Source organism: Canis aureus, chromosome 36 (genome assembly GCF_053574225.1).
Source record: "Canis aureus isolate CA01 chromosome 36, VMU_Caureus_v.1.0, whole genome shotgun sequence".
Lineage (NCBI taxonomy): Eukaryota > Metazoa > Chordata > Mammalia > Carnivora > Canidae > Canis > Canis aureus.
In genome coordinates, this window is record NC_135646.1 from 7,773,189 (window position 1) to 7,799,474 (window position 26,286).

Below are 26,286 nucleotides of genomic sequence, written 5' to 3' on the forward strand. Positions count from 1 at the left end.
TTTAACGAGGAGAAGTCTAGGGAGCAATAAACAATTGTTTCTATTTCTAATGAGTCTTAAATGGATAGAGATTTTTCATGGGTTGGCATTTACTGATGGTGAAACTCAGAATACTTCTATTTCATGACCCCTTTATTTCTTATTTTTTGCATCATCTATTTTTTTGTTTATTACTCATATACTTAAAGGGCTGCATTAAAAAGGGACCTTCAAATTACTTAGTTTCACCCACTGTACTCAGGAAAGACTACCAATGGGAACCAGATTTGCTATAGGCAAATCTTATCTCTGTTTTTTACATTCAACCCTCTCTCTCTCAACCTATACATTTAAAATTTAAATGTATAAGTCTCGTTGGCTTCATTACAGTCCATCTAAGAGTAATTAGAAATGGAGATGATTACAGAATAATCCAACCTTAGTTATTCCATATATTTTCTTCTCACTGTATGAGACAAATAATGAATCAAACAAAATAAAATCATGTTTGAGAAAAATGGCACAAAAGAAGAAACAAATGAAAGCAAGGAATAATGAACCTATATACTTTCCAAATCTATAATTACTGACCTATACTCATATACTAAAATCCCTATTGTCAAGGCACCTGGGTGGCGCAGTTGGTTAGGTGCCTGACTCTTGGTTTTGTCTGAGGTTGTGATCTCAGGGTTGCAAGAGTTTTAACCCTGCATCAAGCTCTGTGCTCAGTGGGTAGTTTGCTGGAGATTCTCTCTCTCCCTCTCCCCCCCACTAGTGCTTGCTCCCCACCAAAAAAATAAATCTTAAAAAAAAAAAAAAAATCTAGGGATCCCTGGGTGGCGCAGTGGTTTAGCGCCTGCCTTTGGCCCAGGGTGTGATCCTGGAGACCCCGGATCGAATCCCACGTCAGGCTCCCGGTGCATGGAGCCTGCTTCTCCCTCTGCCTATGTCTCTGCCTCTCTCTCTCTCTCTCTCTCTCTGACTATCACAAATAAATAAAAAAATTAAAAAAAAATCTATGGTCACTAAAATGTAAATTGACTTTCATTACTTACAATTAATCATCTCTGTCCTCCAACAAGTTCCTCCAACATAATTTTTCCTATACTAAGTTGGTCACTTGCTAAAGTAAATGAATTCCTTTCATGAAGCAGAGAATTATGAAACACAAACATAATATTGTGGGACACCTGGTTGAGTCTCTGCCTTTGGCTCAGAGCATGATCCTGGAGTCCAGGGATCGAGTCCCATGTCAGGCTCCCTGCATGGAGCCTGCTTCTCCCTCTGCCTACGTCTCTGCCTCTCTCTCTCTGGGTCTCTCATGAATTAATAAAATCTTTAAATAAACAAAAACAAACATAATACTATGATACACATATCTAAGTTAATTTTTTCTAAAAACTCTAGTACCTGAAGACTTTTACTTAAAATACACTCTATTACTTGAATTGATGTTTTCTTTACTGGTACTCTGCAAAGATTCACTTGGGTCTCCAGATTTTTGTTTAGCTAGGTAAGGCAAAAATTATACTCGTGTCACCAGTCCACAAGGTCTCACGGGGAATAACTTTCAATACTCCAAACATTATGGAGAATGACTAGACAAAAAAAATCAACAAGGATACAGAGCTAAACAAACTACCATCCAAATTGACCTAACTGACATTTGCAGAACCCTCGACCTGGCAACAGCAGAGTAGACATCATTATAAAGGATATATGGAACATCTGTCAGAACAGAGTATAGGCTAAGCCATGAAACAAATCTCTAAGTTCAAAAAGGGTTGAAACCATTTAAACTATGTTCTACAACAGAATTAAGATAAAAATTAACAACAGGAAGAAATCTGAGTATCTCCAATATCTGCAAATTAAACTTTTAGAATCTTTTTTAGAAGATTTATCTTCTAAATAATCCAAGGGTCAAAGTGGTAATCACAAAAGAAATCAGAAAGCATTTCAACCAAATGATGATAAAAATACAATATATCACAATTTATGGTGCACAGCTAAAGAACTGGCTAGAGGGAAATGTATAGCTTTCAATGCCTGTATTAGAAAAGAAATGAGATTTCAAATCAATAATCTAAGCTTCTACTTTAAGACACTAGAAAAGAGGACCAAATTAAATCCAAAGTGAGCAAAAGGAAGGGAATAATAAAGAAATCAATGAAATAGAAACAAATAATGGAAAAAAATCAATAAAACCTAAGGAAGGATCTTCTATAAAAGATAAGCAAAACCATAAACCTTTAGTTACACTGACCACACACACACACACACACAAAAAAGAAGAAGAAGAAGAAGAAGAAGAAGAAGAAGAAGAAGAAGAAAAAGAAGAAGAAACAAGATACCAAAATCAGGAATAAAAGAGGGGACACATCATTATCAACCCACAGAACCTAAGAGAAAAAGAATATAAATAATGTTAGGCCAATAAATTAAACAACTTAGATGAAATGGACAAATTCTTAAAAGGACAGAAATTACTACAACTAACTCAAGCAGAAATGGAAAATCTGACCAAACCTATGATATATAAAATAGCCAAGTATTAGAAAGCTTCCCACAAAGAAAGGTAGCCTAGGTTTCATTGGCAAGTTCTACCAAATATTTTAAAAAGAAATAGTATTAATATTGAGGGGGAAGAAAGAATACTTTCTTTAACTCATTCAATTAGGCCTGTATTTCTGATATCAAAGCCATACATGTCACAAGACAGGAAAACTACAGAAAAGTATCCTTTGTGGGCATATACACAAAAATCCTAACAAAGTATCAGAAAAATGAATTCAGGAACATACAAAAAGACTTATACACCATGATTGACTTGAATTTATCTCTGCATGCAAGGCCGGTTTAACAACTGAAAATCAATAAATATAACAGAGTTATTAATAGAAGAACCAAACCCACATAATCATCTCCATATAGCAAATGCATCAAAAAGAAAGAAGATGCACCTGATAAAATTCAACATACATTCATAATAAAAACTCTTAACTAAGTAGAAATGAGAAAAGAAAATCTTCGAGTTGATAAAGGGAATCTGAAAAAAACCAGAACATCACACTAATGGTAAAAGACTGAAACCTATCCCCTTAAGATCAGGAACAAGGATATTCACTCTTATCATTCTATATGACTGTTGGATGTTCAGCCAGTACAATCAAGGAAAAAAATTTAAGGCACACAAATTAGAAAGGAAAAAATAAAACTGCCTTTATTTGCAGACATCATCCTGCATAGGTAGAAAATTCAGAATATATAAAAACAATTAGAACTAATCAACAAGTCGGGCAGCCCTGGTGGCACAGCGGTTTAGCGCCGCCTGCAGCCCGGGGTTTGATCCTGGGGACCCTGGATTGGGTCCCACATCAGGCTCCCTGCATGGAGCTTGCTTCTCCCTCTGCCTGTGCCTCTGCCTCTCTCTCTCTCTCTCTCTCTCTCTCTGTGTCTCTATGAATAAATAAAATCATTAAAAAAAAAAAAAAGAACTAATCAACAAGTCTAATAAGGCTGGAAGATATAAGATCAATACACAAAATCAATTATTTCTATATACTGGCAATAATCCAAAAAATTAAAAATTCCACTCCCAGTAGCATCAGAAAGAATACAAAAATTTCACAAAAGAAATTTTTGTACACTATAAACTACAAAACACTAGGGAGAGAAAGAGCCTAAATAAATGGAAAAATACACTATGTTGATGGATTTAAAAATTCAATAGTTTAGAGGTAAATTCTCCCCTTCATTTTTCTATATGCTCAATGCAATCCTTATCAACATCCCAGTAGGCTTTTTTATGTAAATTGAAAAGCCCTTTCTAAAATTTATATGGAGATGCAAAGGACCTAGATTAGCCAAAACAATTTTAGGAAAAAACAAATTTGAAAGACGTATTACATTATTTCAAAAATTACTATAAAGCCAAAGTAATTATAATCATGTATCAATGAAGCACATAGATCAATGCAAGAGAACTGAAGAATATAGAAATAAACCCTTACATGTATGATCAGTTGATTTTCAACATGGTGCCAAAGCACCTAGATAGGAAAAGGATGGTCTTTCCAATAAATGATGCTGGACAACTGGTTACCTTATGAAAAACAATGAATCTAGGATACTCACCTCATAACCATTTACAAAAATTAACTCAAAATGGATTACAGACCAAAAACTTTCAGAAGAAAATATCTGTGACTTAGCTTCGCAAAGATTTCTTATGTAAAACTACAAAATGATAATCCATAAAAAATAATAGTCTAGAAAATCAAAATGAAGAACTTTATACTTCAAAAGCCACCTTTGAAAAGATAAACCACAGACTATAGAAAATAGCTGCAAATCACATATCTGACAAAGACATGTGATAAGACAACTAAATTAAGAAATAGCGAAGAGATTTAGATAGACATTTTATCAAAGAAAATAAAATATATGAATGGCCAACTGCCACGTGAAAAAAAGGTCAGCAATCATTAGTATTTAAGGAACTGTAAATTAAAGCACAGAGGGAAGGCAACACATCACTACTAGAATAGCTATAATTGAAAAGACAACAGAAGTGTCACCAAAGATATGTAGAAAGTGGAACCCTCATTCACTGCTGGTGAGATGGTAAATGGTAAAGCTGCTTTGGCTATTTCTTAAAAAGTCAAATATAAATTTCTCAGCAATTCCACTCTCACCCAAGAAAAATGAAACAAATAGAAAGACTTGTATACAAATGTTCATAGCATTATGTATAACAGCTAAAAACTGGAAACAATCCAAATATACTTATTAATTGGTGAATGGATAAACATAACATGGCATATCCATAAAACAGAGTATTATTCAGCAATAAGAAGAAATCAATTACTTGAGGTGTGTGGGTGGCTCAGTTAGTTAAGCTTCTGCTTTTGGCCCAGGTCAAAATACCAGGTAGGGTCCTGGGGAGCCTGATTATCCTTCTCTCTGTGCCACTCCCCTGCTTGTGGTCTCTCAAATAAAATATTAAGAAGAAATCAATTACTGATACATGTTACAACATAAACTTCAAAAACATTACACTAAGTAAAAGAAGCCACATGCAAAAGACTGCATATTGACTCACTCCACTTATGTGAAATTTCTAGAAAAGGTAAATCTATAGAAACAGAAAGTGATTATTTGGGGTGGTGGCAGGATAAAAGAATTAACTACAAACAGTCAGGGGGACCTTTCTGAAGTGAGGGGAAAAGTTTTTAATGGGACAGTGATGATCATACAACTCTATAAATTTCCACCACAGGATAACAGCTACAGCTCAGCAAATTTTATCCCGGGTGCCTTAAGGAAACACCACTAGATACCAAGGACAAGGGAACTATCCAAAAGGTCGCTCTCCTGAGAAATGGCTCCTGACTCCAATGGCCTACCCTTTCAGTTGCATCTCATTACCACTGAAAGACACAAAGAAATAAACTACAGGATTTCAGCACTGACAAAGGAAACGAAAAGAGGGGCCCCTGTCTCAGTCAGCTCAGGCTGCCATAACAAAACACCATGGCCTAGGGTGACTTCAACAACGGGAATTTATCTTCTCACAGTTCTGGAGGCCAGTGCTAACAGGTTTTGTTGAGGGCTCTCTTTCTAGCTTGCCGTCAGTCACCTTCTCACTTTATTTTCAGATGGCAAAGAGAGAAGAAAAAGCACAAACCTGAGGTCTCTTCTTATGAGGACACCAATCCCTTGATGAGGGCTCTACCCTCATGACCTCATCGGAACCTAATGACCTCTGATAAGGGCCCCATATCCAAAATCGTGGCATTAAGGGGCAGGGTTTTAACATAAGAATTTGGGGAAGACACAGCTCAGTCTGTAGCAGGGCCTTTAATCACTACTCACTAAAGACTTTTCTCCAATTGTCCATAAGAAACTGCAAAAAAACAAAAACAAAAACAAAAAAACTATATTCTTTGTCTAAAGACATCCAGGCCAACAATATTCTCAAGCCATGCTGAACCTGTGCTCCATATCTGAACTAACTCCCTTCCCTTTTCTAGCCTAAAAAACAAGCATGCCATTTTTTAAAGTTTTATGTAGATATGTATAACAGACAGGACTAACTGTATCAAATTATACTTGCCACTTCTTTCTGTGTCAGCATATTTTTTTGCCTGGGGCTTGCAATTTGAAAGGGGAGGGCCCAAACACTTTTATTGCATTTAAGTGGGACTCCAAGCTGTTTCTAGGCTCCTCTTAACACATTTCAGCTGATTAGTGACTATTTTAACAAAAGCCTAACATCCTTTCCTAAACATCTTAATTGGTTAAGAGCTTCTGTTGTTTGCCATGAGCAGTCACTTTAAGTCATTGATTAAAGCAGTTTGCACATCAGCACAATCTGAAATCAGTTTCCTTCTTCAACCAGCTGGGCTTAGGAAGCAATCTTGAGGATAGCCCAATTCAAGGAGAACCAAGTGCAATGCCCTGCGTGATGATCGCGCACCATGCAAAGAAAGAAGCGCAGAATTTATAGGAGGTTGAGGGAAACAACCGAAAAAGTGCTTTAAGTCCTTCAACTGATCTCTGTCTCCTGAATCGGTCTCATTAGCACTTACCACTAAGTAGCAGTTACCAAGGGTGAACTCCAAGAGCAAGTTGGAGAACATCCTCTTTCTCCAAAGCAACGTCACTAATTCTGCAATTCCAGCAGAGCCCACTTGCAGCACTGCTGGCGTGGGTCATCAAGGCAAGCCCATGGGTTACTATGTTAAATGCGGGCTTCAGACTAGACTGTTCTTCTAGTTGTTCTGACGTGGGGAAAGTGCTCACATGAGTTCTACATTTCCAGCCAGAGGGAAAAATACCCTTTCCACGTTTAACATAAAAAAAAAAACAAAAAAAAAAAAAAACTCAGCAGGTTTAAGGCAAGCAACTTCTGCCTGCCAAGAGAGAACAAAACACTGAAAGTGGGAACACTGTGGTACGGTGCATCTAGGCTTCCTTTAAAATGCTCTCAGGAAGAAATCTTAGTGCTACTGAGAACACACACACAGCAAACAGCCTTTTATTTTTATGCTAGAGAGTTGGCTCTCTTTCTTAACAGATAGCCAGGCTACATTTTACAAGAACCATACCCTGTAATTAGACATCTTCTGATCCACAGATTGACAGGAACTCGAAAGTTAAAAAGCTGAGTAAGAATGGATAGAAGCCTTTTACGAGAGTTGATGAAAACCAAAAACACTTTCAAAGTGGTTATGTGTATCTTTGCTTCCTGTCATGTCTTTTTTCTTCTTTTGTCTTCATTTGAAGAATTTCATTTTAATTATATGGTTGACGAGTTTTATTATATTAAAATGTAAACTGCAGGGCAGTGCTATGCCATTTAATGAAAGATACGCAACCCATGAAGAAGTTCAAGCCACAAGATCCAGTGTCTTCCACACATTTGCAATCATCAGTGGAAAGTCAACCGCTCCCAGCCCCAATCCACCCACAGGAAGATCTATCAGTGAGACACTCGGGGTCACAGATACATAATTACCATGTCAAATACTAACACACCCTTGTAGTGGGTCTCCTTTACAATTTCCAAATAAACAGATTTGTTTCCAAACAAGACTTCCTGTTATCAATAAATGAAACTTTATGTAACCCTTTATATAACCCTGATAGTCAAGCTCTGGGGTTTAACAATTTAAAACTAAAAAGTCAAAAGGGAATTCAGTGAAGAACGAGTGGCATATTTAATAAAAAATAGAAAGTATGGACTAAGCCTCTAGAACCCATAATCATGTGTTTCCTCTCTTCTGACTAGATGTGCCACTGCTGTTTTGGGAAAGGACTAAGCAAGTACGTCAACACTGAAAAAATAAAGACAGAAAATAAATAAAATAATAAGACAGAACTTTTATAAGACTGAAAATGTTTACAATTTTAGTTACTGTTTTTATTTAGTATCCTTCTTTCAAGGTATTCAAGGTATCCAACAGAACTTATTTTTCTTAAATTTACCAGCTGTGTGTGAAACAATAGAAAATGGCCATATTCTTATCTTCCTGTTTATCTGGAAAGAGCTATGGTAAGTTACATAAATCATCACCTAGATTACATAAATAGGGGTGTTATTTGGGTTCAGACTTGGGTTCTTCCAATAACCCACAAGTGCAGATAACAGACACCACGGATGAGAGTGCTGATGCACTTATGAATATCGTGTGAGGGAAATAAGTCTACTTTCACCACTGAGAAATGATTATCAAGTATACAGCTGTGGTCAAGAATTTTTCTCTTGTAACACACACACACACACACACACACACACACACACACACGAAACCTCTCCTAGATCTCAGTTTTTGGGGCTCCACAGTTTAGGGCTTGCTTCATGGCAGAGTCCTATAATGCATGTAAGTAAGCTGCCATATACTGGGGACAGTGCTATCCCATACCAAAATGGAACTGAAAAAATGTCTATTTGGCTTTGATGAAAGATATATTTTATCATGAACTGTTACCACATTCTACCCAGTATTGGTAAAATTAAGACACACCCTTTAAAACTGAAAGGATATTGCTTGATAATCAATGAGAATGAGGTAGATGGGAGAATAAAGGCAAAAAGGCTTGAAGATGAAAAGTGTTCAGAGAGATGAAACAGACACAAGAAAAACGAAAAGGCCTTCCCAGCCAGAAAATAAAACGATCATCATCTAATCAAATGGGTATGTGCACATACTGCTCCCCGTACTTAAATCTAACTGTAAACATCCCTACCATTCCTGCTTAGGATGGCTCTTCTTGACAGGTTTGTTTTTTAAACCAACCATGCTCCTGTGAGCTCAATTGGGTGGAATGGGGCTCCACCACCCGATCACTACACAGAAGCCTAATATGGAGCCTACAATCTAAGTGGCAAAAACAAGGTCCATGGAACAAAGTTACATTTCACTCTTTTATCTGTCTTAACAGTCTATCTTTTCTGACTCATAGGGTCCTCAGAAAACTTGTTTTTGGCATACCAGATACATTCAAGCTCCTTGACATATTATCTCATGCTTAGTGGGAACCTCTCAATTCAGACCTATCTCCATCACAGAGGAATTACTTAGAGAGTTGAAACAATGTGGTTTTCCCTCCTCCTCTAATTTTCTTTCTTTTGACCATTTTAGCATTCTTTCTCCCTAAGTAAAAGCAGGGAAGGGACAAGGAATTTGAAATCAATGGTGTTCCTCCAACAGCTGGTGGAGGAAGGGTGTTCACATCAAGGGATAATCTGGATTCAAGGAATCTCTGTGAACACTGTGGACTTGGGTTCTTCCAATAACCCACAAGTGCAGATAACAGACACCACGGATGAGGGTGCTGATGCACTTATGAGTACCGTGTGAAGGAAATAAGTCTACTTTCACCACTGAGAAATGATTATCAAGCATACAGCTGAGGTCAAGAATTTTTCTCTTGTAAAATTATAGTGACTGAATGCTGGGCTGGGCTGGGTAGGGAGGGCAAAGGAAAGGGACCAGAAAAAGAAGGGCATCAGAGACTCAAGAGTTTACAGAAGCATCAGCAGCCAGAAGGAACTCTCGGGGTGCAGTGTCATCTCCTCTATGCCAATAAGCTTAGGACAAGAACTATCCCTCACAGTGAAAACCAGAAGATAAGACAATGTGTAGAGGCCTACTGTAGGCTGCTAGGGTCAAGGCGATAGGACCATAATACTCTTGGTAGGACTACATTACTAGGCTAGATGGGAAGAAATTATACGCATATTTAGTTTATGGTAATAGGCGAACGGGTCAACTCCTAAGGGTAAAGCAATCTTACCATCTATTGCTGATCATGCTTTTGGCAACTGAATTTAAAAAGCAGATCTAGTGGAGAAAAGAGAAGAGCTTCTCCCTCCTCCCTGGCACAGATCCCCGGGAGGGATGGAAAAGACCAATAGGAGAAAGTAGCTTCAAGTTTGGAGGATAACTTTGGGCTTCAGGGAAAGGGAGTCTTCTCTCACAAAGGGCCTTAGGAGAGATGCCCATGCAGAACAAAGGTAGGAAAAGTAGTGAACAAAATTTCTGAAGCCTGAAGCAAGGAAAGAAAGGATAAAAGGGAAGCCAGGTTAGGACAACAAAACAGAATTGGCTGTTCACACACAGGCAGTCCCATTTTCCCACAGCTCTGCAGAAAGTCCGCCTTTGTGAGGTCACTGTAGAGCTCTCACTGACCCCATCCTAGACAGAGGAACAGAGGGACCCCACTGTCACACCAGGAGCAGTGCATCAGGGCTCAGTCACATTCAACATCAAAGGACAGTCCACTCCTCAGAAGTCCTACCTACAGGCACAAGGTTGAAAATACATGACCTTATTATGTCTGAACAACAAAAATGTGTAGGAAAGGAGGGCATTAGGAATCAAGAGAAGTTAAGTAGAAAAATCCAGTATTTTGGGGCAGCCTGGGTGGCTCAGCAGTTTAGTGCCACCTCCGGCCCAGGGCGTGATCCTGGGCACCTGGGATCAAGTCCTGCATCGGGCTCCCAGCATAGAGCCTGCTTCTCCCTCTGCCTGTGTCTCTGTCTCTGTGTCTCTCATGAGTAATAAAATCTTAAAAAGAAAAACCCAGTATTTGAAAAAGACATGGATTGGAATCCCTGTGTGATTCTGGGGGAGGTTCATCTCTCCAAGTTTTACAGTTTTTCAATCTGTAAAATGGGAAGGATGGGACCTATTGTAACTTAGATGCCATGTAGGGGTCACCTACCCTTGTTACTTTCACAAGACTGTTTCAAATCCCCAATCCCATAGCTTGGGGAAACACTGTTTTCTGGAGATATGAGCAAATTCCTTCATGATCTCTGCAGACTCTGGTCTCCTGTGCTTTCAGGTCCTTTCTCTGCTCTGCCTGAAGTAATTCGAGACCAAAAACTCTTGCTCCTTCACCAGTTTCCCCAAATAGAGATCTCAAACCAAGGAGTCCAGAATTTTATTGACACGGAATATCTGTGGTTATGAGTTAGGAACACACTGTAGAACACTGTGTCCTTACATAAATTCATTTATTTCCTGTCTTACCTTTTCTACTCACCCCTTCCTGTCCTGAACTAGCTCCAGTTTTTCTATTTCTGTGATGTCAGTAGATAGTGCCTCTTCTCTGAACTCTAACTGGCCAACCACCAAGACTGGAGACAGAGGCTCAATTATCAACAAATTTTCAAAAAAAAAAAAAAAAAAATTCTTCTCAGAAAATTCTGGCACCAACTGTAAAAGCTCTACTGTCTTCTCCATTCGCTCACATTACTGCAAGATTGCTATGTGGGGTAATTGAAACAAAGAATATAATAGCTCAGCATATGCTATTATATATAGAATATGCTAGCACAATGAGTTGAACATAGTAGGCACTAGTGGCTGCCTTTACAATCGTGATCATGCCACAGTTAGCCCCTAAGAGACATACCTACACCAACCAGAAAGACTCTGAAGACCTGCCTTTGGCCAAGGTAATCAACAATGTATAACCAAAAGCTAAGGGCTCTATCTTTCTCCAAACACATGATAATCATGATAGACAACAGCAGGCTGACTTGCCACGGTAACGTCTCTGCATTCTTCCAAACACAGTCACAATACGCAGCCAAGCAGAAAACAGCACAGGTACGATGCTGTGAAAGCTTCCTTTGATCAACCCCACACATGAGGGACAGAAATTCTGAAGTACTGTTTCCATCAATCCTTCTGGAAAGCTGTCACTTTAATTTTAGATCTCCTTCATCTACTTTTTTTTTTTTTTTTTTTTTAGATCTCCTTCATCTACTTAAATGTAGTTTTGTTTTGTGTTAAACTCGAGCTTTTTTCCCATATGGCAGTTCTTCACAGGGCAAAAAGCTCTTTCTCCACCTTCAAATACAAAACATATACAGAGTGTCAGGGTAACAAAGTTCGTTTCCTCAGGAGATTCTCATGAGCTGGCCTTCAGTATTCCTGCCAACAGGAATGGTCCAGGAGACTGTGTGGGGCTCAAGTGGTCATGACTGCCTTTGGACAACAGCACAGCAAGCCCAGACATCTTGCTAGGATTCTCAGACTCTCAAGAAGTAACCTACACTTATGTTAGGCACTGTAGATTATCAAACTAGAAACTGTAGGGTGTTTTTTTTTTTTTTTTTTTTAGGTTTTATTTATTTATTCATGAGAGACACAGAGGCAGAGACACAGGCAGACGGAGAAGCAGGCTCCATGCAGGAAGCCCGATGTGGGACTCGATCCCAGGTCTCCAGGATCACACCCTGGGCTGAAAGCGGTGCCAAACCGCCGAGCCACCTGGGCTGCCCTGTAGGGGTTTTTATAGACATTTAGGAATCATTCCCCACCCCCCACCCCCAACCTGCCAAGAAGTTGGGAGAGAAGTTCTGTGTACACATTCACATAGATAAACAGAAGGCAGCTCACAGATAAGTCTGACCCTGGGTGGCAATAATGAACACATGCTCTCTTATGCACAAACCTGCAGGATTAGATCTGCCAGCTGCCACTCCTTAAAGGGTAAACAAACAGAAACTTGAACACAATCAAGTGAATGAATGTTGGTCCCAGACTGTCCATCCTAGGAAACTAGTATTAGCCCAATTCTAAATGTAATTCTAGGTTATAATTCATAGAAACAAAATGAGAGGATGTAAATCAATTTCAGAAAGATCAAATCTAGGGACAGCAACATGGTGTTCTTGGACCTCTGCAAAGAGGCACAAATCCTTAGGCCTGAACAAAAATTATGGGTCACTGAAAATAGGAAGTCACGACACAAAAATGTTTTATTCCAGGGGCACCTGGGGGGGGCTCAGTCGGTCAAGTGCCCAACTCTTGATTTCGGCCCAGGTCATGGTCTCAGGTCATGGGTTCAAGCCCTGCATTGGGCTCTGCGCTCAGCCCAGAGCCCGTTTGTCCCTCTCCCTCTGCTCCTCCCCCAGCTGACATGCGTGCGCATGTGCGCATGTGCTCTCTCTCTCCCAAATTAATATGTTTAAGAAAAGGTTTTATTCCAAGCTCACTCACAAGACCCCAAAGAACTTTAATGAAGTGGAATCAAAAGCTCTAAAGGTCTGGCCTATGGTTTCTTAACAAAAAGACCTACAAATCAGTTCTTTTCCTGCTTGGGCAGACCTGTGTTGAGTTTACCCTCACGTGCTCACAGCGCTGCTTCGGTGAGCTCACCAATAATAGACAATCACAAAGGTCCACCAACCAGGAAAGAAACCTGCTATATAAGGATACCAACAAAGGGCTACACTTCTTAATCTATATTATAAATCCATTACCCTAATTATCTTATCTTCCCTTACATGCAGAGTCAACAGCATACCACTCACCTTCCTCAAAGGTGGCTTTCTTCTGCCTCACTAGAACACGGAAGTTTTCAGCAGGATTCACACTTCCAACCTAGAATACATGCACAGACAATAAACCCGCAGATCACTTCTCTCTTTGGCAGCACCCCAGGCAATATGAGATGCCTTAATGCAGCAAGCGTGCTCTTTTTATAAAACAAAACCAAAGACAAAGGGAAGGTCCTTTCTGTTCATTTCCACTTCTGGGGTTGTGTTTAAAAGCAAGCAGATTCCTGTGGCCAAAGAACTGCCATCTGTAGTTTCACTTACCTCTCTTTATGGAAGCTGACTTCTTTCCAGGGAGGTCAGAAGTGTTATAACCCAAGCCACCAGGTTGCTCAGCCAGAAGGCTTTTTGTGACAAGATGCCGGTTCATCCCGACACCCAACCAATTAGGAAGGGGAGGATTCTGCAGTCCGGGGTCAGTTCAGAATATACTCGCCCCACTGAAGATGACATGAGAAATAACTGCCTGATGCTTGGTTTGCTGAACTGCCCTTGTGGGGGACTGCTGAGATCTCTTTGGCATTGAAGTTTTGGAAGAACATACCAACACGCCCAGGCTGCACATGTCCCCTCAAAATAAAAGCAGATACTGTGTAAAGATTTACTATAGTGCTAGGTGGGAAAGTTTCTAAGATGAAACTCCGCCACATTATACAGCTTTTCCTGAGCATATGTGGGCCTTAGTCTTCCAGTCACAACCTAGAGGATCCTGGGTGGCTCAGTCAGGTAAGCGTCCAACTCATGATTTCAGCTCAGATCACATTCTCTGGGTTGTGAGATTGAGCCCTATGTCGGGCTCCACACTGGGTGTGGAGCCTGCTTAAGATTCTCTCCCCAGCTCTTCTCTCACCCTCCCCGCCCTTCCTTCTCTTAAAGAGAAAAAAAAAAAAAAAAAAAAAAACCCTTTCAGTCCCAACCTTAATAGGCCTGAAGTATCACTCAGTTCATAGGGGAAAAAGACAACAACAGGCTTCTAATGTGGCTGGTAAACTTTGGTACAAAATGTACTAAAGTTTCCATTTTGCTCTGGGATAGCAGTCAGAAAAGCTCTCAGAACAAAAAAAGGTCAAGATTATTTTTCCTTTCCTATAAAACACTGAAATAAAAATCCAAATCATTCTCAGATGTTCAGTTTTCCTGAGAGCATTTCTTTTAAAGGTTGGAAAAAAGGCATGCCCTAATGCTAACTACCCTTCCTAATACATCTGGCTATTAAGGGACAAATTTTAAGACTCAAGGATTCAAAATAATGCCACTTAACAGAAGGCAATACGTTCAAGTTCCAGAACCTTCTCATTAGATAAAAAAGATCTCAAGTGTCAAAGGATACTTGGTTTGGGAGAATCTTAAGCTTGTAAAGCCTGTTCTGAACTTATATATTAGAAAAGAAATAGGGAAGTCATGCTCTTAAATTTTATATATTCGAAGACTAAGACTTGTGTCATCAACCTCAACTTATCCTACAGTTTTAACTAAACAGAAAGCTGCAAAATAAAGCCAATCAAAAAATCTCTACCCAAAGTGCTACCACTGAGCGGTTTCATGCACTACATATTATACAGTGATCCATGCACATAGTCACAGATATATTTCTGTGGTTAATTCCCTGACAATAAAGGAAGAAGTGTGGGAAGGATGTACATGGTTCATTTATTAAAAGGACCAGAGAAAATGATTAAAGGACTAACAGGGACGCCTGGGTGGCTCAGTGGTTGAGCATTTGACTTCAGCTCAGGACCTGATCCTGGAGTCCTGGGATCAAGTCCTGCATCAGGCTCCTCGCAGGGAGCCTGCTTCTCCCTCTGCCTGTGTCTCTGCCTCTCTCTTTCTGTGTCTCTCATGAATAAATAAAATCTTAAATAAATAAATAAACAAATATATATGCACTACACACACACACACATCATATATATATGACTAACAAAAGTTGATGCAATTCCCTCGCTCCTCAAATCCCAATCTTCCAGAAAGGCGGGGAGTACCCTGGGAAAGTTCTGCTTACACTGGTGACACTGCCTTCAGCCAAGCTGGAGATGCTAAAGCAGGGCTCCCCTTCCTCAGTCTTTAATTTTTTAGAGTCGGGTCCCTCTTCGTGGCTGGAAAAGAAATAAATGGATTTTTTCCCCCTTAAAACAGAATAAACAATACAAAAGCCAGACTTGGTTAACACGTAAAATATACATTTATTTTTCAAGTGGCAAAAATAAACAGCCACACTTAGTCCTTGTTAACGAAGAGCCTGCCTCCCGCTCACGGCCCCAGAATTCCTGAAGGTCCAGAGGGAGCAGCCCTGGCTCCACTGCACAGCACCAAAGAAGTCACAATCAGCAGCTGCGTCACAGAGCTCCCTCTAAATATGAAACTGCAAGCAAAGGTACAGGAAACCTGGCATTTCAGGAAGACACCCATTTACCCTTCAGATATCATTTGCTAGTTTCTGTCTCATACTCAATAGTTATTAGCTTTCCATGGACACAGATGACTTTTGGGTCTAACACCCCATCTTCTCCATCATGTATGTGAGAGCTTTATAAGCTTCTACTTACAGCTGTCAAAACTTACTAGACAATCCTTAATTAAATATGCAAGGCCTTGTTCTTAGAGAAGTCCTTAAACTATAAAAAACCACTTTCAAAAAAGCCTTTTAATTTGTTCTTTTATAAACCTAATTCTGTTTGGGGCAATATGCTAACCGTCCAACAGCATCTGTGTTAGGAGGGAAAGAGGATTCCAAGGAACTGTATCAAACATCTTGTCTCAAGTAACATGCTGGCTTCAACAGCCTGCCTTAAAGTCAAGAGGAGGACAAATTAATTGCAAAGGAGAAGAAAATCAAATCCAAAAACTCTGCCCATAATCTCCCTTAAGTTGCTGAACACAGAGATATGAGAATTTTTCTCCCAAATAATCAATCTGGGGCAAAAGCAGCTGTCAAGAAATGGCTGAATGAAAAGGGAAGTTAATTGCTAAGATCTAGTATTTCTAAATGTGATGTGTTTTTGTTCAAAAGCCCAACCTTCAGAGAATGAGTCCTAAAGAAGAGGTTACCCTAAAAACAAAGAAAAATGAAGCTTATTCAATGGTATTTCAATAATGAATCTCTTACCATTAGATAAAAGGACTAAAGTAATTATTACAGCCTCACAAACATGAATTAAAACTTTTATTGCTTGACATATTTCCATTCACAACTTGCCTTTTTCTCTTTGAGAAGTAAAGAGAAGTAGAAGACAGGAGGATGGAGACCAGGAAACATTAAAAGGGGTGAGTCATCCAGAGCTCTTCAAGTAGAATAAGAAACAAACATACAAAGCCTTGATGACAAAAACAGAGGAAAAATGCGCAAATCCAAGGAGGCATGAAATTCTATCAGAATTTGAGTGCTATGAAAAAAGTCACAGCCATCTCAGTGAACCTTTGCCAGTTCTTCCCAAGAGACAGACAATGTAGTGCCCGGGATTCAAGTCTCACTTTTTCCACTAACTCTGGACCCTTATGCCTTCTTAAATGTACTGATTGTGTTTTAATTTTTGCATATCTAGAGTTTAAAGTCTAGTTAAATGACTCCTCTCTCTGGATTTCAGTTTGCTCCTCAGAAAAACACTATGATGAAAAGCACCATGAGCACATCACTACTCATCTACTGTCTTCCAAAATTGCAAATCACCTCATATGGCGCTGTTACGAAGCATTAGACATACAAAGTACTACGCTAAGTGCTATAAGAACACAATGTAGATTGCATGAAGAAGCTCTTACACTCTCCAAAATAAGGTTCTAAGGAAGGAAGGACAAAGAGACATAAATACATATCAATCCTCCAGGACCGGGCAGGGTAAAGGTAATAAGCAGAAAGTAGCAAAAATTTGAATATGGTTAATATGCTCTAGATTGAACCATTTTTAAAGCATTATTAGGAATTTTACATATATTAAGCTCAAAATGTCTCTCTGTAGTGGGAAAAGGCAACGACTCTCCTCTCAAAATTATCTGAGGAAGCTAGCTCTGGAAGATAGAAATTACCCATGCAAGACCCTAGCAGACATACAAATGACAACAGCTGCCACATTTGGATGTCAGAACCATAGATGATTTACTGTTCTTTCTCATTTTCTTTCTGTCTTTTATAAATACATATACATTTTGTGATTTATCTATTTGGTCAAACATTTACCTAATACTATGTGCTGACCACTATGCTAGGCTCTAGATTCTTAAAGTACACAACCAACACTTTCAGGAAATTCAGCCAAATCAAAGAGGTAAATACATAAACAAGTGATTAACAAACTACCGTGGTAAGCTACATGTCCCTCTGAGAGGATAGCCACTAGCTAAACCAGGCTGAGCCATGGAAGGCAGGCTGGGAAGTAGTGAGAAAATAGGATGGAAATATAGTAGTCCCCCTCATCTATGGTTCTGCTTTACAGTTTCAGTTACCCGTAGTCAACTGCGGTCTGAAAGCAGATGAGCCTATGACTTACGGTCAGAAGGTCAACAGTAGCCTTATGCTACATCACAATGCCCCCATATCATTCACCTCACTTCATCCACCACACAGGCATCTTATTATCTCTCATCATCACAAGAAAGGTGAGTAGAGTGCAGCAAGACATTTTGAGAGAGGGACCCACACATGCATAGAAGTTTTACTGCAGTATATTGTTAAAACTGTTCTCTGTGATTATTAGTTATCTAATGTTGTTAATCCCTTATACCTTAAACTTTATCATAGCTATGTAATGTGTATATAGGAAAAAAACCATCTCATGGATAGGATTCGGTACTCTCCAAGGTTTCAGGCATCTGCTGGGGGTCCTGAAACATAACCCCTGTGGATAAGGAGGTACTACTGTATCTAAATCATGGACATAGAAACTGTGAGGAAAGAAAGTAGTTCTATAAGGAGTTGGATTATGAAGAAGTATTTTCCGCTTATCTAGGTTTTCTCAATTGTGTCACAAAGTTTAATCTTAAACTGATACTAATAGCCACTAAAGCAAAGGTTTTTAATCGGGGGTCCAAGGATACTGACAAGGAATTTGTGAACTACTTAAAATTATATACAAAATTTAGTATGTTAGGGCATTTTCCTGGGGAGAGGGTTCACAGTTTGTATTACATTATTGAAAGAGTCCATCACCTGCACACACATACACACAAAGATTAAGAATCGCTGCATTGATGTGATCGGATTTGTTTTTTTAAAAATCACTCAGGTAGCAGCAAACGCACGATGCATTGCAAACAGATAAGACCTGAAAGGGAAATCAGATAAGGCCTTACCTCAGTAAAGCAGGCTAAATTGAGGCCTACAGAAGAGCAATGGCAGTAGGAGACCCTAATAAGAGCTAACATTTTTTTTAACATTAACCACGTGCTAGTCACTATACCAAGCATATTTCAAATACCTCAGGTTAAACTTCACAAGCACCTTAGACATTAGCTACCATTATTGACCTTTCACAAACGAGCAAACCAAGGTTCAAAAGGGCCTGATCTTGTCTAAAGCACACAGTAAGGGGGCTCACAGTGAATTCTGTACTCTCAGCCACTCTCCCATATGGCCTCCTGAAAGGTAGGTATAGGTTACTGCAAATAGTGCAGAGCAACTTGCCAATTTTAACCACTGGTGGAGGAAATGCCTCGATTTTGATCCAACTCTACCTGACTGCATAATCAATGCTATTAGCCACTATGCTAACCTGAAGAGAAAGGAGGAGATTTGAGGTAAAGCTAACACAACTTGGTAAAGCAACTAGACATGGAAAAGTAAAGGTAATGACTCCCTGGAAACTAAGTGTCATTCACTGAAACAGAGAATAACAGCAGGAAGAGGGTTTGAAGGGAGCATGAAAGGAGATAGAGATTATGAAGTCATTTCTGAACACAATGACTTTGAGGGATCTATAGACACTTCAGATGTCCAGAGCACAGGATAGAAGTATATTAGAATGGACAGATATTTAGTAGTTTTTGAAGACCTGTATGTGAAATAGTAAAAGGTCTCAGGACATTTTTTGCTAAGGTGATACAGCATAATTGTTGGGAAGGCAGGCTCTGGAGTCAGACTGTGTGCATGTAAACTCTTTCTCCAACACTTAATCCACTGTGATCTTGGGCAAGTCTCCTAGTTTCTCGAAGCCTCAGTGCCCCCCCCCCCAGCTTTAAGAGGGAATTAACAAAAGAATCTACTCCCCAGGATGGCCAAGATAGTCCACACAGGTAACACAGGTAGAGCACTCAGCATGCACCTGTGTTTAAAACAGGTCAGCTCTTTCTGAGGAGGAAGCCTACAGGACAGAACGTCAACACTTAAAGCTGGTGGGGAGAAAAAAGCTGGCCCCAAAGGAATCTGAGAGGAAACTGCAAAGGTTTAAAAGAACAATCTGGAGAAGCCGGAGTTAAAGAAGATATAGCAGTCCCAATAGGGAAGATAATTGACAATGCCAAGCACTACCGGGAGGTCAAGAAAGGGACTTTCTTGGCTCCTTCCTGGCTCAAGGAAATATCGCAGTTAATGTCTTATGGAAGACTGTTGCAGGGAGTTGGCAGAGGCTGGGGGAAAAGTGGCAGTATGGACTGTTCCTCCAATAAGCCTATCTCATGGAAGGAACGAAGATGGTAACAGACAGCAATCTGAAGGAGAAAATGGAGGGCATGACTGTATTTTCATTTAGAGGAAAGAAATACAACACAATGCTGATGTGTGAAGGCAAAGGAGCTGGTCAGGAGGGAAAGGATAAAAATACAGCAAGAGGGAAGAAATTACTACTGGGCTAAGGTACCAGATGGGACAGAAAATGGCATCCCAGGACAGAGGTGAAAGGAGTGACTGTGAACAGGACGAAGTACCCCCTCCACTGGGACTAGAAAGAAGGAAATGAGGGCAGATGCAGCAGAGGTATATTTTTAGAGATGGGCCACAGAAGCAACGAGTTCCCACCTACGGGCCTCTCTCTCTTCTCTCTTCCCTATGATAGCGTTATCACCATCAGAGTCCTCAATGTGCCAGGGACATCCTGAAGACTTTGTAAACTGTTTCCTCACCACTACAGTATGCCTGCTATGTGTTAGCTGCTATACTGGGGTCTAGACATGCAACAGTCAACAGCATATATTACTCAATCAACCCTCATTACAACTCCATACAAGTTACTCTCATTACCCCTATTTTTCCATGAGGGAACTGAGGCTTAGGGTGGATAAACAACTTGCACCTCAGGTCACACTGCAGAGCAAGGAGACGGACTCACATAGTCTGACTCTGGAGTCTGAGGTCCATACCAGTAAGTAACCAGGTGAGAATGGCCACTGAAGGTAAGTGGGGAGGATTTTAAGGGACATGAAAGAGGAAAGTTTAGACTAGATTTGCCCAGAGACAAAAAGAAATCAAGATCACATACGACTTAGTTGCACAAACGGAATTAGACCTTCAATGTCCCAATTCTTGTGTTGAAGTTTCCCTGACCAAGAGATGACATTCTTGTTTCAAGGCTGCACAGCAACTCTGAGGGAAGCAAGGCTTTTACACGGGAAGGGTAACTGTACATTTCTGGACTACTCTGTCAGATGGTGCTCTTACCTTCTTGAAATGAAGAAATCATTCCTAACCCTCAGGATTCAACCAGTCCAGCATGAATACTAGGTCTTCTCAAATATTAGTATTTTAATGAATGATACTACTATTGTTTCGGGTTCTGACTCTTGCCTTCCTTCTAAATAGTTCAAACTGCTTCAGTATGTGAGTTCACTGTTAAAATATCTCTTGAGATGAGGCTGTTTTTAGATGGAGAAACGCTTATAAAGGTAAATTAACCAAAATCAGACTGAGAGTGGCAAAGCTGGAATAAAAACTGGTGATTCCCAGCTCAGGATTCTTATCTTAGTCTGACAATCCTGAACAGACACCTGCCCACTCCTCAATCTCAGCGCCTCACCTCTACAATGGAAATATGCACCGTGAATACGGAGATGCTGAATAAACACAAAAACATAGCCAGTTGTTTGTAATTTTTCCCCAGTAGGGAGACCACCTCTAAAGCTGACTGAAGCCTCATCATTAAAATTGAGGGGTTTAAGAACTTTAAAGAAGCAACTGAGTCATTCTTCTTAAAAATACAGGAGCTACTCAATAAATATTTAAGTGAGTCATTTCTGCAGTTCTTAAAAACCTGTAAGATTTCTGAGAAGAAAGGGTCGAGAATAGGAGTGTGAGTAGGTGTGTGTGAGCGAGATAATTCCCAGGCCCCAGGCTGATAACTTGGCAATGTCACAAACCACTAGGGGAGCAAAGCAAAGGCCACAAGCTCAGGCTTCCCAAGAAAGAGTGAGCAGGAGAGGAGGAACAGAGCTGAAGGTGTAACCGCTGCAGGGATCAAATCACAGAACAACAGTCTTCTGGGCCTTCGTGGTGTGTTTTTTAACCAGCTAATTTACATTTTAATCAACGGGAGGAGGGTGAAAACAGCCCATTTCTTTCCCACAACACCAGAAGGTAATCAAGATCATGAACTGGAGCTTTAATACCTAGAGAGAGAAAAGCCACATGACTGCAGTGAGACCAGAGCAAACCTGTCTCAATATTGTATGGAGCTGTTCTGAAATCCTATTCCAGAGGGATACAGTAGATGAGGATAGCAGAGGGGAAGTGGATTTTTAGTGACAGTCTTTCTAGCTAGAAGAAGGCATGACAGAAAAAGAAAAAAGAAAAGAGAAAAAAGAAAAAAGAAAAAGAAAAAGAAACCTACAACTCTCCAGGATGTGTTCTGAATGTACATGATAGACAGACTGACTATACTAATCCTGTGATTTTTTTTTTTTTCAATTCTGAAAAAGTTTGGGGTATTAACCTCTAAAAAGTCACAGAACACACAAAGCTTTCAGCTTGGAAAATAAGTCACTAAACTAGTAACTTACAGAACCCTGTGATGGCTTCTGAAACTTATTCGATACTCCTCCAACGAGGTATTTACAAATAATACACTTTACTTGGTCAATGAAGATACAGGTGTGGGAAGGAAATCAAAGAAAAAAAAATTATGGTCTAAAACTGAATCTTAGAACACATCCTAAAGAAATGAATAGATTAATTCTGATTTGGGGAGAAAAGCCACCAATAACTGAACCCACACCTGGTAAAATCCATGTTGTACACCCAAATGATTCTGGATAATCAAAACAACTTCTTACGGTTTTTGTTTCACTTTGAATGGAAACTGATACAGATTGTGAACAGAATCTGATGAGGGGAAAAAACCTATTTAGCTACCTGAAAGCTTGATTTGGTTTAAGCTTGATCACAGGAAAAGCATTTTGTAGTCCTCAAACTACAAATCCCTCACTCCTGGTATACCAAAGTACATCACTGATACAGTAAGAGCACAGCTAAAGAAGAACCAGGTTTTCATCCTCCCTTACACTTTTCCTCCCAAAATCTCACTGCTTCTGATAACAGCCTCCCACCTGAAAAAACCTCATGACCTTGACCCTTATCTTTTCATTCCAAGCACCCTACTTTAAAAACAGTAAAAAGTGGGCAGCCCGGGTGGCGCAGCGGTTTAGTGCCGCCTGCAGCCCGGGGTGTGATCCTGGAGACCCGGGATCGAGTCCCACATCGGGCTCCCTGCATGGAGCCTGCTTCTCCCTCTGCCTGTGTCTCTGCCTCTCTCTCGCTCTCTCTGAATGAATAAATAAATAAATCTTAAAAAACAAAAAAACAAAAACAAAAAACCAGTAAAAGTTAGTCTTAGATATTCAGAAACTGTTTAGCTTTCCTATTAAACGTAAATCACTAAGAATGTGATGCTGATCAAAACATCAACAACCCGGAAGATAGCTCCAAATTCCAGGTAGGAAAAAAAAAGTTATAAAATAAACTGCAGATGAATTTGTAAGGATAATATATCTACAATGGACAGAGAGGAGAAACCAGCATTTTCAACGCAAGGATCAAACATCAAAAGGTTTCTTCCTTCAACCACAGACCCATTTGCAACCCTTAATTCCAGAGCTCCTCTTAAGACTGCCCAGTCTTATGTACTCCAATGTCAAGTGAAGCAACTACATCGAGTACTTACTTGTCTTGGAAAATGTCCTGAGCAGTCACCTGATCCTTTTTCTTGATGACTTCAGTCAGAGGGAAAATGGTCTTTATTTTAGAGAGAGGAACCTGACATTTAGTTGTCACCTCAGTGGGGGGGTCCAGCATACTCAAAATGTGCGGCTGAATTGGGGGTAGAGGCTCCTGGGGATGCAGAGCACGGTGCAGCAGACACTGTGGGAGAGGAAGAAGGGTTTTAAAATGTAGATGTAGACATCATACACGACTTCACTATACTTTCCTGATCAGAGATCCTCCATGTTAGCTTGGGAGGGCTATAGGATTCCTACCACATGTAACAGGGAACAGAGGTGGCCTTGGAAGTACCTTGGTCAGCAGGATGCCAGCAACATCTACAAGCAACTGTAAACCAGGTCCAAGCCTAGCAGTGCCTTCAGCTGGAGGCCTCCTAGAGAAGAGGCTCCTCTTACAGACCAAGGCTGCTGCTTCCACCGCCCAGGTAATACTCGAGGCTCTCTAAGACCTCATTCCAAGAGCCTCCAATCCTATTAGCTCCCCTCAGCAGACTGCTTTCTCCCTTGCGTAATCTTAGATGACGGTATGTGGTGGGTGAAAAGGGGCTCAGTGAGTCCCAGGAAGACAGGAAGAAGTCTGTAGTAGAGCTCAGAGTACTGGTCTGTCCCAAACCTCCCAGGGTGCTAAGTTTGGGCTCTTCTCCACTACCTGACCCACTTCTGTCCATGTGCTCTACCATCCCCTCTCATGGGGGCTACCACCATCATCTTCCAACTGGTCTCCCTGAATCTACTTTCATTGTTCTGTATAGCAAAAGCTACCTTAAAACCAGCCCTTCCCATACCCCAAGTCCCGCATACCACAGCTCCAACATGCCTCCTGCATCTGCCACTGTCCTCCCTCACTCTCACACCCCAGCTAGGCTGGGCTCTCCCTGTTTCACTCCCATACCGAGTGAGGTCCAGTCTTTGGGACCTTATGTTTATCGCTCTCTCTCTGCCTCATTGGCCTTCTCTGAAATCTCCAGAGTTGGCCCGTTTTCATCCTTCTGTTCTTTGCCCAAACATCACCTCCTCAGAAGAGGTTTACCCTGACACCCTGTGAAGGAGCCCCTCCACTCTAATCCTGCCACCTAGCTACTCTTGCTATCACTCCTGTTTTATAGTTTGTAAACCACTTGTTACTACCTAAAATTATCTTATCAATCTTCTAGTTTACTTGTTTATTAACCTTCCCTCTAAAAAGGAGAGCTCTTGTTTGTCTTGTTTACTGCTGGATGTCAGGTACCAAAAACAGTGTATGGCACATAATAAGCACCTACAGGGATCAGTTGAAGCACAACGTAGTCTTTCCTAGGACTCTATTTGTTGACACAGCTGTCAGGAAGTGGCCCCAAGAGAAGGGCCAGGGTCAAGACCAGGGCAGGTTCTGTGTTGCTCACAGGAGTGAAAATCTGGACCACAAGCCACTTCCATTCAACTACCCGTACTGCTTTCCATCTACGAAGCTAGGTTTTGGCAATGCTGTTATCTGTCCAGAAAAGTAAACCCTCTAAAAGGAGTATAGGAAGGTAAGCAGGAATGAAACTATCAATTCACTGACCTTTTCTTTCCTTTGCTAGAGAATCATTCCAAAATTCAGTTGGAGAATAAGGAAGACTCCTACTATTCCCACCTTTAAACGACTTATACCTTGGTCATTTTAAAGAGAAAAACCCAGGGAGCTGAAAAGTTCTCATAATTCAAAACACTGTTTCGTATCACAAAGGTACCTGATGTATACCACCCCGTGGACGGTTTTCCTACCCTGTAGAAAATGTAAGCTAGAGTCTCCATTCTAAAAAAAAACCAAAAAACTTCAGCTTAAATAGTAAACGTCATTTGAGTTGACATCCTCTAGAACTTTCACGTGCTGCCCCCTCATCTCAATACACCAAACCACACTCTTCCTTCTCCATAGTATATTCACTTGTCTCAGAGTCTGATTCCAGCTTTCCTCTTTCTTAATTACTCGACATTCCCTTGAGCATCGGTAATACCAGCTCATTTAATGTGAGGCAAAAGGAGAAACCAAAGTGATCCCAAACCCTGTGCATCTACCCCCAACCTTCTTCTGCATAATTCTTAATTCACAGTGCTCTTCCTCTGGTCATTAAATTATCTACATAGTGTAGAAAGCCCCTCAAGGTGTAAGGAGTAATCCAGCACACACACAGCAGACTTCTCACATAGTCTGGAAGATTCTGTGATATTCAATGAACACTTCTGGGAAAAGAACTAGAACGAACAATGGACAAATATTCTACTCAACCTCCCTACTGAAAAAATATTTCAGATCTTCAGTATGAATTCCAGGCAATTCCTTCAAACGGTGTCATCAGCCTACAGGAGATGTTCTGAAGCATCAGCCACTCATATTTTTTCAAAAGTCACATTTTACATAAAATTAAGCAGGATATTTATCAAATGCATTCAATCAAAAAAACCTTAATTCATTTAAAGTTTCAGTTTATGAGAAAGTAACACTTTTTAACAGTAGAAGAGCTGAGATTACAACCCTAACTTATTTCTTTTAAGCAACTGTTACTCCTTGATGTGATTTTTACAGTTTGAAAAAGACTAGAAAAAAAATTCACAGGCCACATGGTTAGCTCATAAGTTACCAATATGTTGACTTGAGCAACACCATATCAGTGATTTAAGAGGCAGTTGCTATACCATGCTTCCCCCAAAATGTCGTTTTCAGCATTTCTTTCCAAAATTAGAATTAAATTAACCTGTTGTCCACAAATTGATGGTTAACCTCTCCCTCCTTCTGCCCCCCACTCCCAGGCCATTTATTCTCAGCCATGAATGCTTCCTGTATA

At 40.3% G+C, this 26,286-nt stretch overlaps 1 protein-coding gene and 1 long non-coding RNA gene across 3 annotated transcripts in view; one reads left to right on the forward strand and one right to left on the reverse strand.

The window, feature by feature from the left end:
• XRCC5 (X-ray repair cross complementing 5) overlaps positions 1-26,286 on the reverse strand; it is an 89,937-nt gene that overhangs the window by 26,039 nt on the left and 37,612 nt on the right. For both annotated transcript variants that reach the window (XM_077885209.1, XM_077885210.1), the window contains exons 14-16: positions 23,422-23,618; positions 15,345-15,438; positions 13,319-13,388 (exon numbers count right to left, since the gene is read on the reverse strand). In XM_077885209.1, coding sequence (XP_077741335.1) covers positions 13,319-13,388; positions 15,345-15,438; positions 23,422-23,618 — 361 coding nt within the window. The remainder of the gene's footprint in view (positions 1-13,318; positions 13,389-15,344; positions 15,439-23,421; positions 23,619-26,286) is intronic.
• LOC144305979 (uncharacterized) overlaps positions 17,788-26,286 on the forward strand; it is a 39,151-nt gene continuing 30,652 nt past the window's right edge. Inside the window, exon 1 of the long non-coding RNA XR_013373011.1 lies at positions 17,788-17,935. This is a non-coding gene — a long non-coding RNA (uncharacterized LOC144305979). The remainder of the gene's footprint in view (positions 17,936-26,286) is intronic.